The 14,239-nt window shown below is 35.1% G+C and overlaps 1 protein-coding gene across 1 annotated transcript; it reads right to left on the minus strand.

Annotated features, from left to right (window-relative positions):
* Positions 1 to 1,615: 1,615 nt before the first annotated feature.
* Positions 1,616 to 14,148, minus strand: LOC127872874 (radial spoke head protein 4 homolog A-like). Its single transcript, XM_052416336.1, has 9 exons — positions 13,836 to 14,148; positions 11,190 to 11,379; positions 8,994 to 9,272; positions 8,018 to 8,186; positions 7,216 to 7,313; positions 5,263 to 5,404; positions 4,762 to 4,865; positions 2,923 to 3,182; positions 1,616 to 2,041 (listed from the first exon to the last, which is right to left on the minus strand). Exons 1-9 carry the CDS (start codon positions 13,925 to 13,927, stop codon positions 1,813 to 1,815), a joined length of 1,563 nt encoding a protein of 520 aa, XP_052272296.1. The 5' UTR covers positions 13,928 to 14,148; the 3' UTR covers positions 1,616 to 1,812.
* Positions 14,149 to 14,239: the final 91 nt, after the last annotated feature.

Consider the following 14,239-nt stretch of genomic DNA (forward strand, 5'->3'; position numbering starts at 1 on the left):
AATCTAAATTTAGTATCTAAATAAAGGCAGTACATGTTGCAAGATGCTTAAAGCGTACTAGTGATACAATTTTGGAAGCATATTTAAAGTTATGCCATATTGATTTCTTTTCCGTCGTCATTTTTAATTTGCTTTTTTTATTTTCTTGACGAACACAACTTGCGAGATTTATACATACATCATTAAATTACAATTCTTGTAATATGGCATTCAGAGTTGCGATAGTCGTAATTCAAATAATCATTGGATATTGAGAGGTCAAAATAAGACGACTCTGTGGACACCATATCCACAGCATTGCGTCTCCTCGAAATATTGCTTTAATCCAAAGATAGACGTCTGGGATAACTCTTTCAGTGCTGGAACAGAATTTTGAAGGCCTTTGCAAACAGTTTGGATCCAGATGAGACGCCACAGTACGTGGCGTCTCATCAGGATCCAAACTGTTTGCTATTATTATAGTATTCTTTGAAAAAAATCGAAGAAAATGCTAATTTTAGAAATTCAGCAGACGACATTTTAGCAGACGACAAATTTCCCAGCATGCAAAGGGATAATAATCCTGTACCGTCGTGTTCCCATGATGTTAATCGCGCATAGAAATATAACTTCCATTTCTTCCCATGGTATATGTCGGATATATTTGCGACAAAAACATGCCGATTGATTGAAAGTCTGTCCAGATATAAATGAATTTGCAGCATAAAACCCTAAGTGTGTCGTTTTATAATTAAGAGAACATGTACTTGCTGTGTAACATGGAACAGTAACACCAGTAAATATTATCATTTTTTATAGAAAAGCAGCGAGTCTGAGTATTACAACGCATAACAAGTATGTAATGTATGTGTGTATTTTATATCTCTGTAGACTATGTAACCTTTTTTTTCTTCCATGACATACATGTCCTTTTCTCCTTTTCATACAGATTGTTGTTCTGTATTTTTTTACTGAAAAGTGTACTGATGATGGTGTAAGGGGGACCACTTTATAAATCTAAATGCTTCATTACATTGCTATTATCTCCCTGTTGAAAATGCTCAAGTACTTCTGTCAAGCTGGGCTTATCAAATTAACAGTGCAAGGTCCTTCATAGAAGAGATTTAAAAGCGTTTTTTTTAATTGTGTGTAGACAAAAGAGAAAATACATTTTGATATTTTATAGTAATTTACTTTTATTCATAGTTTTAGTCTACATGTGTCATCTTCATTGTACATGTATCATAAACCAGGATCCATAAGGACAACTACAAATCTTTTTTTCTTTTAATATTTAATTTAAATATAAAATAGTAATACACTAGTTGATATTTTAATGCTTTTCTTTAATTAAAAGAACATTCATATATATTCTTCCGAAAAGATCATGAATGCAGACACTATCACAAACAAAATCTCAAAATAACATTGCAAATAGCACATGACATATCATATGCAGGAATATGCTTTCCAGATTAAAAATGCTTAATGATTTTTTAAAGATTCTAATAAAGTTCCATGAAATAACAAAAACACACATTTTTGCACAATTCCATTTTAAATCTCTTCTGTTCAATATACTTCACATAAAACAAATACAATCTTTTTAACTTAAGTAAGAAACTAGACAAGATAAAAAACTTAATTTTTACTGTTCACTTTCTCTCAGACAATTCACAGATTTTGTTTTCTCTAACAAATAAACAATTTACAAAATATGAATACTCTAATAAAATGCAGATGCATGACAAAGAGAATGACAAGGAAAAGGCGTGTCAATTGTCTCAAAAAGGTCAGATCAACTAAATCCTACTAATCCATCTTTCCCACATCCTAATCCTCATCGCTATGCTCCTCCTCAGCCTCCTCCATGTCTTCGGCAGCCTCCAGCGCCTCCTGTCGCGCCGCTCTGAGGGCCGCCTCCTCCTCGGGTGTCGGGTCCTCTGCCTCGGTGATCTCCGGTCCGCTGGGGAACTCCTCCATGATTGCGGGCACTGCTGGCGGGCTGTAGTTGTCCTGCGAGTACTTGTGACCATAACCGATGTACACGTTCTCGAATTTCCTGTCAGAAGAGGAGAGAGATTATTGGGTGTTTGGTTACAATTGTACTTGTAAAATCAATTTTCATATGAGTTTGGTATTTTGGCATATAAACAGAAATGATTCTGTTTAAAAAAACATTTCATTCTGATTTCATTCTGTTTAATATACATTTATTTAAAAATCATTTTCTATTTTCTTCATTTTATGTTTCACAAACTACTTTTACATGTTTTATTGACTATACTACGGTAAACTTTTAACAAAAATAATAAACACAATTTAAGTTAACTTTAATACGTACTTAAAAAAAAGAATATACATTTATGGGAACAAAATCTTAAAGAAAGTGTGGACAATCAGAATGTTATTACTTTCAAAACAGAAAAAAACTTTGATGTTTAGAAAATTTGAATAACAGTTAAGAAAAAGCAGTACCAGATAATAAACCTAAGTACAGTTAAATTAAATTGATAATTATCTTCTGCTGAACAGTAGAAACTCTTTTGTCTACACAGTATATGTACACTGTTTGGAAATCCCTAATAGCATATGCAGATGCGTTCATAGGTTCATACATAACACAGACACGACTGTGGTTTTCTCTCTTCAATGATTTCAATGTCAATATTTCATTTTCCTAATATTAAACCAACCTATGAATATGAACAAGGATATTATATAAATCAATTAACAGTCTTTACATTGTACATTTATCATCAATCTAATGTGTTTATTTCAATAAAATTAATTACAAATAATATAACGCAGATAACAAAACTTTTCTCCTGTTTGTTGCAGAATCAACATTGTGTCTATGTTTAACATAAATAAATATAGAGACCAAACGCCAACTAAGACCTTTATTCTGATTAAAAAATAACCAATCATTAAAACACTTACTTTCCAGTGGCAAATGCATGGGCTCCGGGCCAGAGGTTGGAGTGAACGCATGCGATGGCAAACTGAGGAATGAGATTGGATGAGAGTTTCATGGTCCAGGCTTGCATGCTGCCAATCTCAACATCCTCTGAGAGGGGAGTGAGAAGGGGCGGGCCTTGCTCTGGCTCGGGCTCATCTGGCTCCTCCCTCTCTTCCTCCTCCTCCTCATCCTCAAATTCATCTTCATTCTTCTGCACTGGGTTCCACCAGACACAACGACCCTGAGAAAGACAATCATAAGTGTTAATAAGAGTACATTATAATACAATACCATAGGAACATCATAGGCAATTTGTTTATACAAACAAACATAAACTAGAGCTTTACCACATACATGACTTATTGACTTGCACCCATTTGTCACTATAACAAAGGGCAAATAACTCAGGAATGTGTGAACAATAGGCATACAAAAAGTTTCTTGCTCATCGTTCATAACTACACTTCCAGACGGGGTAATCACGTTATAGTCAAGATGGCGACGTCCATACCAAAACGGTTATTTTTCGCCCTTTTATACCCTTTTTTACTTCTGGTTATTTTTTAAATGACGCTCACTTTCCAGCCATATCAGTAAAAAGTTGATTAGCATTTATTTTGTATTTAAATTCCCTTTATATCTTTATATCTCGACTTTACCCCCCGAAGATTTTCTTAGTGGAGCCCTAATTAGGTCATCCTGCTAAGAAATTTTGCACCGAGTAAAGTCAAGATATAGAGCAAATATTACTATGAAATAACAGCAAGTAACTGTCTTCCTAATATGGCTGGAAAGGGAGCGGAATAAAAAAAATAATACAAGTAATACAGGGTATAAAACGACAACAATTACCTACCTCGGTATGGACGTCGCCATCTTGTTTGTCACGTGATTACCCCCTCTGACTTCAAACCCATGACAAAAATTTTAATTAACAACTTTATCCTTTCAGTCATGAGAAACGAGTCTTCTTAATAAAAATTTTCAAAGACTTAGTGACGGACCAACAAAATGACTACAATATATCCCCTATAAAACTAGGTTTGTGGGGTTTAATGAGCTCAAAATATTGAAATACAAGAAATGTGTTTGTCAGAAACACTATGTCCCCTTCTGCGCAGCTTTGATTTAGTTTTTTGACCTATGACCTTGAAGGATGACCTTGACCTTTTACCACTCAAAATGTGCTCCTCCATGAGATACACATGCATGCCCAATATGTAGTTGCTATCTTCAATATAGCAAAAGTTATGGCAAATGTTAAAGTTGGCACAAACCAACAGACAGGGCAAAAACAATATGTCCCCCACTAGTGGTGGGGGACATAAAAAGCTTTCATTACTCAGTAGCTTTGGAAAGAGATGCCAACAACAAATAAGCCATTCTCTGTGAAAAGAGGGTTCAATCCATGTGTGCAAAGTGTCTTCCCAGTTTAGCCTGTGCAGTATGAAAAGGTTAATCAGGGACGACATTTGCCGCCTAAACTGGAGTTTTGCTATGAAGAGACTTTCTTTAAACGAAAAAAAGATTAAGGCGGAGTGTCGTCTCTAATTAGCATGTGCTGACTGCACAGGCTAATCTGGGACGACACTTTACGCAAATGCATTAAACCCCCTTTTCACAGAGCACGGCAAAAATGTTTATTTTAAAGTTCTGTTAAATCACTTAACACATTAAAAGCATTTATTAACCTAAATGATATCAGAGTATCATAATAAAATTATACAAAGGAAAATCTGAATTATATTTCAAATATTACTATGAACAAAAATTCATGTTTGAGGTCTAAGAATTCCCATGCAAAGTCTTTACAAGCTCACCTGTGGCAGAATGTGCATCACATGGTGTACCCAGTTGGCCAGATCTGTCAACTCCTTCACTGGGATGCCTTCAAAATCGAGGTTCTCCACAAAGTTGTCACGGCCTGAAATGCAAAACAGACTTGTACATAAGGTGCAAGATGTACTTGGCAGTTTTTAGAAAGCATCATTGTACTAGTAGAAATTGTACTAATACGTTTAATACTGTAAAGTAATGATCATAATGTAATATTAATAAATTATCAAAGTATATAAGATCTGCACTTGTTATTATATTTATAATCTTCTGGTAGACTTTTGCCCATTGTTATAAAATTGTCCTTCTCAAACAGGCTTTCTTAAACATGTCTGTAACAGTAGGAAAATTGTTGGATTAATTATTTTATTGATGGAAAATCCATACAAAAAACTTTCAGACTTTAAGTTGTACACTTGACAATGGCCTTTATGCTTAAATATATTACAATGCAGAGATCATTTAAGTGTAACAGCGTTGCCTACCCTCTCCCTCCTCTTCTTCCTCCTCCTCCTCATCAAACTGGTAGAAGCCCAGGGGTGAGATGTGGGTGCCTGCAGAGATGCGGGCGATCTGGGCACGCAGGTAGTTGGACTCATTGCCTGGGAAAGGGGGATAACTCACAACCTATAAAGAGGGATAACTGCTGAGTTTTAAGCATTTTGATATAGTAATAAACTGAATTGTTTCAGGAAATAACCCTGTGAACATTAAAAATAAGTGTTGTTGGTAATTGACAAATTTAGTGAAACATGTGCAATCACAAGTAATCCAATAAAGCCATCAACATATACCAGGGGCATAAAACTATGCAGCTAACATGCCTTCTGAACCACCTACATGGATTGAAAACCATGCAAATAGTATGCCATTCAAGTAATTACAGAATATATAAGCATGAAATGTTTAGAACAGTAACTTTCTGTGTTTACCATAAGAGCCACCAATGTACCCTAATAAAAAAAATGCTTCTTTCAGCAGCAGTGTTTCTTTAAATCATTTCGGGAATATCACCTATACCGATAGCATTTGTAACTTAAGAGTCAATTTAATTCAAATTGAGAAAATACATTCAATTGTGGGATTTATAAATTTGTATACTTTACATACCAGTAAAATGGATATTTCAACCTCAAAACTCATGTATGCTTGACTAAGCTTCCATATTACTAAATATCAGAAGGTAACACGATAAATTGGAAATTTTAAGACAGGATTTTGGGAAAACAAAACAAAATTTTTGCATTGGAAATATGAGCCAATAAATCAGCCAAATAGGCCATAAGCAGTATAAATTAAAAAAGGACACATACAATTCTAAACAAGAGCACCGCATAACGGGTGCCAACGCTCGGCTGCAAAAGATTGTCAGATTATTTTTTTTTGTGGTTACAGTGACCTTGACCTTTGACCTAGTGACCCAGAATTGGGTGTGACGTGTAAAACTCATCAAGGTGCATCTACTTATGAAGTTTCGAAGTTGTAGGTGGAAGCTCTTTGATTTTAGAACCAATGTTACGGTTTTAGCACGACACCTACTGCGGACCGCGGACAATGAGCTGGCTATGACAATACCTCGGGTTTTCTCCGAAAACAGCCAAGCTAAAAATGGGTGTGGCCTGTAGAAATGAGGAAGGTGAATGTACATATGAAGTTTAAAAGTTGTAGGTGGAAGCACTTTTATTGAAGAGGCCATGTTAAAGTTTTATATGAGAGGCCACAGCCACCTTGACCTTTGACCTAGTGACCCAAAAATGGGTGTGGCATGTAGAACTCATCAAGGTGCATGTACATATGAAGTTTCAAAGTTGTAGGTGGAAGCACTTTGATTTAAGAGCGAATGTAAAGGTTTATGTTAAAGTTTAATATTAGAGGTCACAGTGACCTTGACCTTTGACCTAGTGACTCAAAAATGGGCATGGCATGTAGAACTCATCAAGGTGCATCTACATATAAAGTTTCAAAGTTCAAAGTTAGAGGCCACAGCCACCTTGACCTTTGACCTAGTGACCCAAAAATGGGTGTGGCGTGTAGAACTCATCAAGGTGCATCTACATATGAAGTTTCAAAGTTGTAGGTGGAAGCGCTTTGATTTTAGAGCCTATGTTAAAGTTTCATATTAGAGGTCACAGTGACCTTTGACCTAGTGACCCAAAAATGGGTGTGGCGTGTAGAACTCATCAAGTAGCATCTACATATGAAGTTTCAAAGTTGTAGGTGGAAGCACTTTGATTTTAGAGCTTGTTAAGGTTTTAGCACGACGCCTGCAGCGGACGGCTGACGTTGGACGGCAGACGACGAGCTGGCTATGACAATACCTCGGGTTTTCTCCGAAAACAGCCAAGCTAAAAATGAACAAATTGCAAACTGCAGGTCTTTGAACTGTGCTTTTATAACATTCTAGAGAAGGGCCTGTGCAGGCAGAACATAGTACTTACTGGAGCATCCAGTCTTCCTGTTAAGAACTTCTTGATGCTTCTGGCAGCAGTGATCTGAGCAGGGGTTACTGCAGGCAGCTTGATCCACGGTTTGCCAGCTAAAAACAGTCAAGGACTGTTATAGTTGTCGATGTATTTTTTTTACATTAAAAAATGATGTACCAATATTATTGAAATGGACACAATATTTATAATATAATACCAGCAATAACTTTGTGATTGTATAGGTATCTGAATGTATGATACACTCAATTACATGTTATCGTCATATATATCTATATTTGTTGAGCCATAAAGGCATGATGAACAAGGCTATTGTCAAGCAATATGGTCCCCTGGCGGCTCCAAAATTTGTCAGAAATTCCACCATTTTCAGAATTTATTTATTTATTTTTTTGGCTGCCATAACAACCACAATTTTTGACGTAGGAACGAAATGCAATGACGTGCATAATGTCCATATTGCCATCTATCCATGTTTCAAGTTTCATGAACAAATATTAAAAACTTTTCAAGTTATCGCAGGATCCAGAAAAGTGTGACAGACAGACTCACAGACAGACAGACAGACAGACAGACAGACAGACAGACAGACAGACAGACAGACAGACAGACAGACAGACAGACGGACACACAGAGGGCAAACCATAAGTCCCCTCCGGTGAAACTGGTAGGGGACAAAAACATATTAAAATACAAACATTAAAATATTATATGCAAACAAAAGAAAAGCTAGGAAGAAGTTTTCACTTAGGTAGCAAAATCTGTAAATGTCTATTATAAAATCTGGCTTTCAACTTACGATCATTACAAATGAAGTATGTTTTCTTGTTGGGTCCGGCCTTGACCTCGGGCTGAACGACAGGGGGCGGTTTGAAGTCTGGCTTAGGGACATCATCCTCCTCCACCTCCTCATCACCCTCCTCCCCATCCTCCTTCTCTGTCTGCTCCTCATCAGCCTCATTCTCTGCCTGAAAAATATTCCACAATATATCAATACCAAATTATGAGTATATATATATATATATGAAAGAAAGGCAGCAATATTTTTTAGATTTAAAAAGATGGGCTTTGGCCATGCATATGTTTTGTGTTTTTAACAATGTCAAGGCTTTTTTTCCTTCTTTGCGAGTGGCCGTGGAAGGACATTTCACAATTTTGCCAGGGACAATTCACAAACCTAACATGGCCATGAATTTTAAAAAATCGGCCATTTTTCACAATTTTAACAATTTAACGACTCGGTTTTTCACAATTTTGAGAAGTTCGCGACTCAATTTTTTTAAATATTGAAAAATTCGCGACTCATTTTTTCACAATTTTAAAAAGTTCGCGACTCATTTTTTCACAAAGTGAGGGGGCCAGGGCCGCTTCACAAAGTCAAGAAAAAAAGCCCTGAATGTTGTTATTTTAAGAAATAATTTGCACTTAAATACAAAGTTCATTTTAAAGAAACAAAAAGTATAAAAGCAAACTATGACTGATAATGAGAATATCTATCCATGTCAGAAGCATTTATCATATATTCAATTGGTGGGGGGATAAATTTTCCTAATTTTGTCCATTCTTTCAATTCTTCATTTTTTATCCTAGTTTCATGCCCTTTTCTACTAACTCTGTATCCCTTTTCCTACATTCTATAGTATATGCTACAACGATTATGCAGTATGTGTTGTCACAAATTATCCTTTGAACTGCAATTTCAACCGTAATGGTATTTGTCAAATCATGCATTTAGCCAATTTTCCAAGACCGCGCGTAAATTATATGTAACCCACCTCTTCTTCCTCCTCTTCCTGATCCTCCGCATCATCCCTGTACTCCACCTCGGCCACATAGTAGTTCTGCTCGGTGCCAAACACCTTGCCCCAGAAGCGTACGTGCTGCAGAGTATGCTTGTCCACGAGATGCTTCAGCGCCATCCACACACGGATCACCTCCTCCCGGTTAAGACCCACTCCAGCTTGCTCAAAGTAGAAGCACAGCTCCATGAGATTTGGCAGTGGTGTTTCAGCATCGTCTTCTGGTTCTTGTTCCGCATCTTCACCTTCACCCTTCTGAAAATTATATTTTGTACTGTAGTTAATTTCTAATATATTTTAAAACAATACAGACACAGCATAAACTTGGCTTCTTAATGTGAAAAGTTGTTTGCCAGCCTGGTAAGTCCAGTCAGAAAGCACTAATGCCATCAGCAATTTTTTTCCTTTTTTATAAAGTTCCAGAAAACAGCACTTCCCCAATCAGGGAAAAATTACAAATTTCCCAATTGCCGTCTGAAAAAATTGCAATTAAAGGTTTTAAAAAAAAAACATTTACTTTTTTCCCTATGCAGCTGTATGGGTTAAACCTTAGTTAATATATAATATTTACATATTGACAACACTTATTCTCAATTTTAAAGTATTTGTTAGCAAAATTAAAATACACCATGTCCCATTTATAAGATTCATGAAGCTAATTTTCCCATTTACAGAGTTTTTTGTGCTACTTTTTCCCAATTGGGAAAAAAATGGCCATGCTAGTGAAATGTTTTTTTATCCTTTATACAGTAAGGTCCAATTTAATAAAACACATTAAAATAAATTGTATTAAACAGATACTAATAGTAATGACCCATGTTACTGTGTAAATGTTGTCATGCTGATTAAAACTGTGCAGTGAGACAATCTGAAGAGCATTACTCTGGAATTATATTTCAATATTGAAGATTATATTGTACATAGAAAAAATAAGAATGCCTGTACTTTATTGCTAAAATCATTAACAGTCAATTAAGATAAAGGCCTGTTTAATTAAGATGAAACCAAAAATAATATAAAAATTACTTGCTAAGCAAATGTTTGATTATTAGCAGATCCTAATATTATATTATAAAATCATTTATGATCAGTTCTAAATTTAAACATTAAATTTTGCAAATTAAACTACGTAATACAAAATTACCAGATGTAAGTTAATTAATTAAATTTTGCTGTTATATTGTTTTTAGCTGTAGACATGAAATGACATATATCGTATTCATACTGATCTAAAAAAAACTATTAAATACATGATTAGTGTTTGATCTGAGGATTTTGATTTCCAAACAACAGTATTACATATTGACACACCATGTACAACAAGTTATACAAGAACACCCACTTATCAAACCTTGTGAGACAAAACCCCAGCATAAAAATGATTCTGAAATATCTGAAAAAATAATTTACAACACAAAAATTAATACAACAAGACTATTGTCAAGCAATATGGTCCCATACCGGTGAAACTCCACCATTTTAAGCAATATTTCTAGTCTATCTGTTGCCAAAGCAACCAGCATTCTTGACGTAGGAACAAAATGAAATGCTTGGATTATCTCCATATTGCCATCTATCCATGTTTCAAGTTTCATGAAAAAATATGAAGAACTTATAAAATTATTGCAGGATCCATCATTTTCAACAATATTTTTTGTCTATTAAAAAAAATGTGTTGCCATAGCAACCGGAATTTGTGATGTACAAACAAAATAAAATTACGTGCATAATCTCCATATTGCCATCTGTCTATTTTTCAAGTTTTATGAAAAAATATGAAGATTTTGTAAAATTATTGTAGGATCCAGAAAAGTGTGACAGACTGACTGACTGACTAACACACAGAGCGCAAACCATAAGTCCACTCCGGTTTCACTGGTAGGGGACAATAAATCATACATGAATATTTGCAATTCATTTGTTTCTGGGTGACGTAGGACCTGACAAGTTGTCTACACTGAAGTTTTTTTAGTAAAATCAAACACTTTTTTAGTTCAAATCATTCACACACAATAATTCAAATCGTCTTTTTTTCATTTATTAAATGAAAGCTTTTTGATATTTTTCTTTTTTATGTTAATCTGTCCCATTTTTGTCTAGACGTCTGAAGTTAGGTTTAAAGCATGTACTGGTAAAAACACACATTTGAAAATAAAATCACTGAATACTTACTGTAAATAATTTTCTTTGAACTTGTGCAAGTGCAACCTCTGTGGATTGGTCAATTTTGTCTTGCACTGTATCAACATTGGATGTGAATTTTGAGCGTTTTGTGTCTTTGCTTATATCTTCAAAGATGTCATAAACATTTTCTGGTCGTTCATCTAATATTTTTGTAAGGCATGTGCTCAGATGATCATACCTGAAAAACAATTAAATAAAAATGTAATAGTATATTGCACAAAAATAAAAAATAAAGGTCTATAATATTTAAGAATTTTTCTTTTTCACCATTCATCATTACTTTAATAATCATGCCAAATTTAGGTTGTTTTGTTAATGTTGAACAACATAATCTCAAGTAAACTCATGTACTTCTATTATTAATTTCCCAAAAAGTGCAAGATGCAAGAGACTCCACTTTCCAGGGATGATTCTGTCTTTAGTATGGCTGGAGTACAGATACATAATTATGATTTTTTTAACAACTTAATTGTAGCCTCACATTGTCCGATATTAAAAAATACTAATTGTGTATCTTAAGATGGGTTAGCAAGTGGCTGTCTTGTATACTGGTCATCTGTATTATCGCGGTACTTAACAATCAAATAAATATGGAAGCTGAAACAAATGCTGGCGTTATAAAGTATGGACGCCTTTGCTAATAAGCAAATCTCCCATCTAAATTGTATTAAAATATAGTGTTTATATTGCGTGTAAGGCAGTTAAGACACAGTTGTGACCCTTCTACAGTGCTTGATACGTATTATTATTTTCGCTGTAAGTAGGTAAACCGTTTGTATGCCACTAAATCACAGTTTATTTATAATACCTGCCAAGAAGCTTCAATTTTGAAACAGTAAAGGCGATTATAAAACATAAAACTTTATATTAACATGGATATGAATGGTTCAACTGCCGTATGAACTGCACCACGGTCATAATACCACTCCTATGGACAATGGATGCATGGAAAGTGCTCCACAATCTTTGCAATTTAATATTTTTTTTAGTGATGCATAACAATGGGTGGTAGCTAGACCAATTTGCGTATTAATGATACTTGGTATAAGGGAATGTGCGAAAAGAAAAAGTGTAAACAATTTGAAACAAGAAACCGTCGGAGTCGGGTGATGCTCCCCAAAGTTTTTTTTCACAATATTGCACTATATATTCAGATAAAAGGAAACATCTTGAGGGCACAGTAGTTGGGGGGGCAATAATTTTTTTATAGAAAATTTCAAAGGGCCATAACTCTGAGAAAAATCGTCCGACCACAACCCGCTGATAATATGCACATCTCCTCTTGGTAGTGAAGCTTCCCATAAAGTTTCATTGAATTCCGGACATAAGTTGCTGAGAAATAGCCCGGACAAGAATTGCACTATATGTACAGTTAATGGAAAATTTCAAAGGGCCATAACTCTGTAAAAAATCATCCGACCAGAACCCGCTGATAATATGCACATCTCCTCTTGGTAGTGAAGCTTCCCATAAAGTTTCATTGAATTCCGGTCATTAGTTGCTGAGCAATAGCTCGGACGGACACACGGACGGACACACGGACGGACAGACGAAGCGGCGACTATATGCTCCCCCCAAAATAAATTTTGGGGGAGCATAAAAAGGTAAAATACTAACCATGTAAATAAAAGAATCGTTAAATTGGGTGAAACATAAGTTTTGATGGATAGCATACAACAAGTTACCAAAATATTGGTCATGATCACAGGTAAAACTGTTTTATTACATGGAATGGAAAATGGGTCACAAATAATGACGTGTAAACAACATTTTGGGGAGCGGCAAGATTGCACTTTATTCTTTCGCAGTTGTTTACCATAATCGACAAAGCAGGGGTTTGGGGGCGGTAGCTCCCGATAATAAATATATAGGATAAAAAGGATTATTAGGTGTTGTGTTAGCTGTTGAGTACCGGTAAAGTGCAATTGCCCCAGGGGTGCAATTAAAATAACATTAAAATAGCAATACCTTGAGAATAGTGATGAGACTTTAGATTTTCTAAACATGCAATTCTGATTTCTGTTGACACACTTTTAAAGGGATCTTTTCACGCTTTGGTAAATTGACAAAATTGAAAAAAGTTGTTTCAGATTCGCAAATTTTCGTTTTAGTTATGATATTTGTGAGGAAACAGTAATACCGAACATTTACCATTGTCTAATATAGCCATTATATGCATCTTTTGACGATTTTAAAACCTAAAAATTATAAAGCGTTGCAACGCGAAACGATTGAATAATTTGGAGAGTTCTGTTTTTGTCGTTAAATTTTGTGAAACTACGAAGATTGCTTATATAAGGTATAAAATACTTCAAGTACATGTACTCGGCGGAATAGCTCAGTAGGCTAAAGCGTTTTTACTTCAGGACTCTGGCAGGACTCCAGGGGTCACTGGTTCGAAACCTGGTCCGGACAATGTTCTTTTCCTTTTTTTAATTTTATTCTTGATTTTTTACTGGAGCTTTTACGATCCAATGTTTACATTTATCGATATAAAGCATTTAATGAATAAGTTAAAAAATGCCAAAATCTGTGAAAAGGCCCCTTTAACAAAAATTAATTTATACTAAAGTTAAACCAAAAAATACAAATGTGTTTTTTTATGTTCACTCCTTCATGTAAACAGATACTTACAAATTGTATCCAGATTCTGTGCTTGTTTGAAGAAGATAAGATTTAGCATTGAGAAATTCGTTTTCCTTTGGATTTATGCTTGGTGTTTCCATGTTTATTTTTCTGCACTTGTTCCAATAAAAATAGCTAAAATGTTTTGTCAAGCGTCGTTACTAATATCTACGGTTATGTTTACACTTCCATTTGTTACGAAGCACTTGCTAAAAGAAAACTATTTCGCGGAAAAGCAGATTTTCTTTTTCCAAACGCTCGAGATGTTTTGGGCTTCGTTTCTAACCTACACCTGCGGTGTTGCTACGGTAAACATGGCGGTCGTTGGTGAAAAACGTCACTTCCGAAAAAAGGTCCCAGATACTGATGACGTTTCACGTAGGTCATGTTCTTTTGTACACTTCCTGTATGTA

This window comes from Dreissena polymorpha, chromosome 3 (assembly GCF_020536995.1).
Source record: "Dreissena polymorpha isolate Duluth1 chromosome 3, UMN_Dpol_1.0, whole genome shotgun sequence".
In the NCBI taxonomy this organism is placed as follows: domain Eukaryota; kingdom Metazoa; phylum Mollusca; class Bivalvia; order Myida; family Dreissenidae; genus Dreissena; species Dreissena polymorpha.

Bases quoted from the DNA above. Each gene is read 5' to 3' on its own strand.
- LOC127872874 (XM_052416336.1), bottom strand. From the start codon at position 13,927: ATGGAAACACCAAGCATAAATCCAAAGGAAAACGAATTTCTCAATGCT. The intron at 8,187-8,993 runs GTGGGTTACATA...AATATTTTTCAG, and splicing joins AGGAAGAGGAGGAAGAAGAG to GCAGAGAATGAGGCTGATGA. The intron at 4,866-5,262 runs GTAGGCAACGCT...TTTGCATTTCAG, and splicing joins GGAAGAAGAGGAGGGAGAGG to GCCGTGACAACTTTGTGGAG.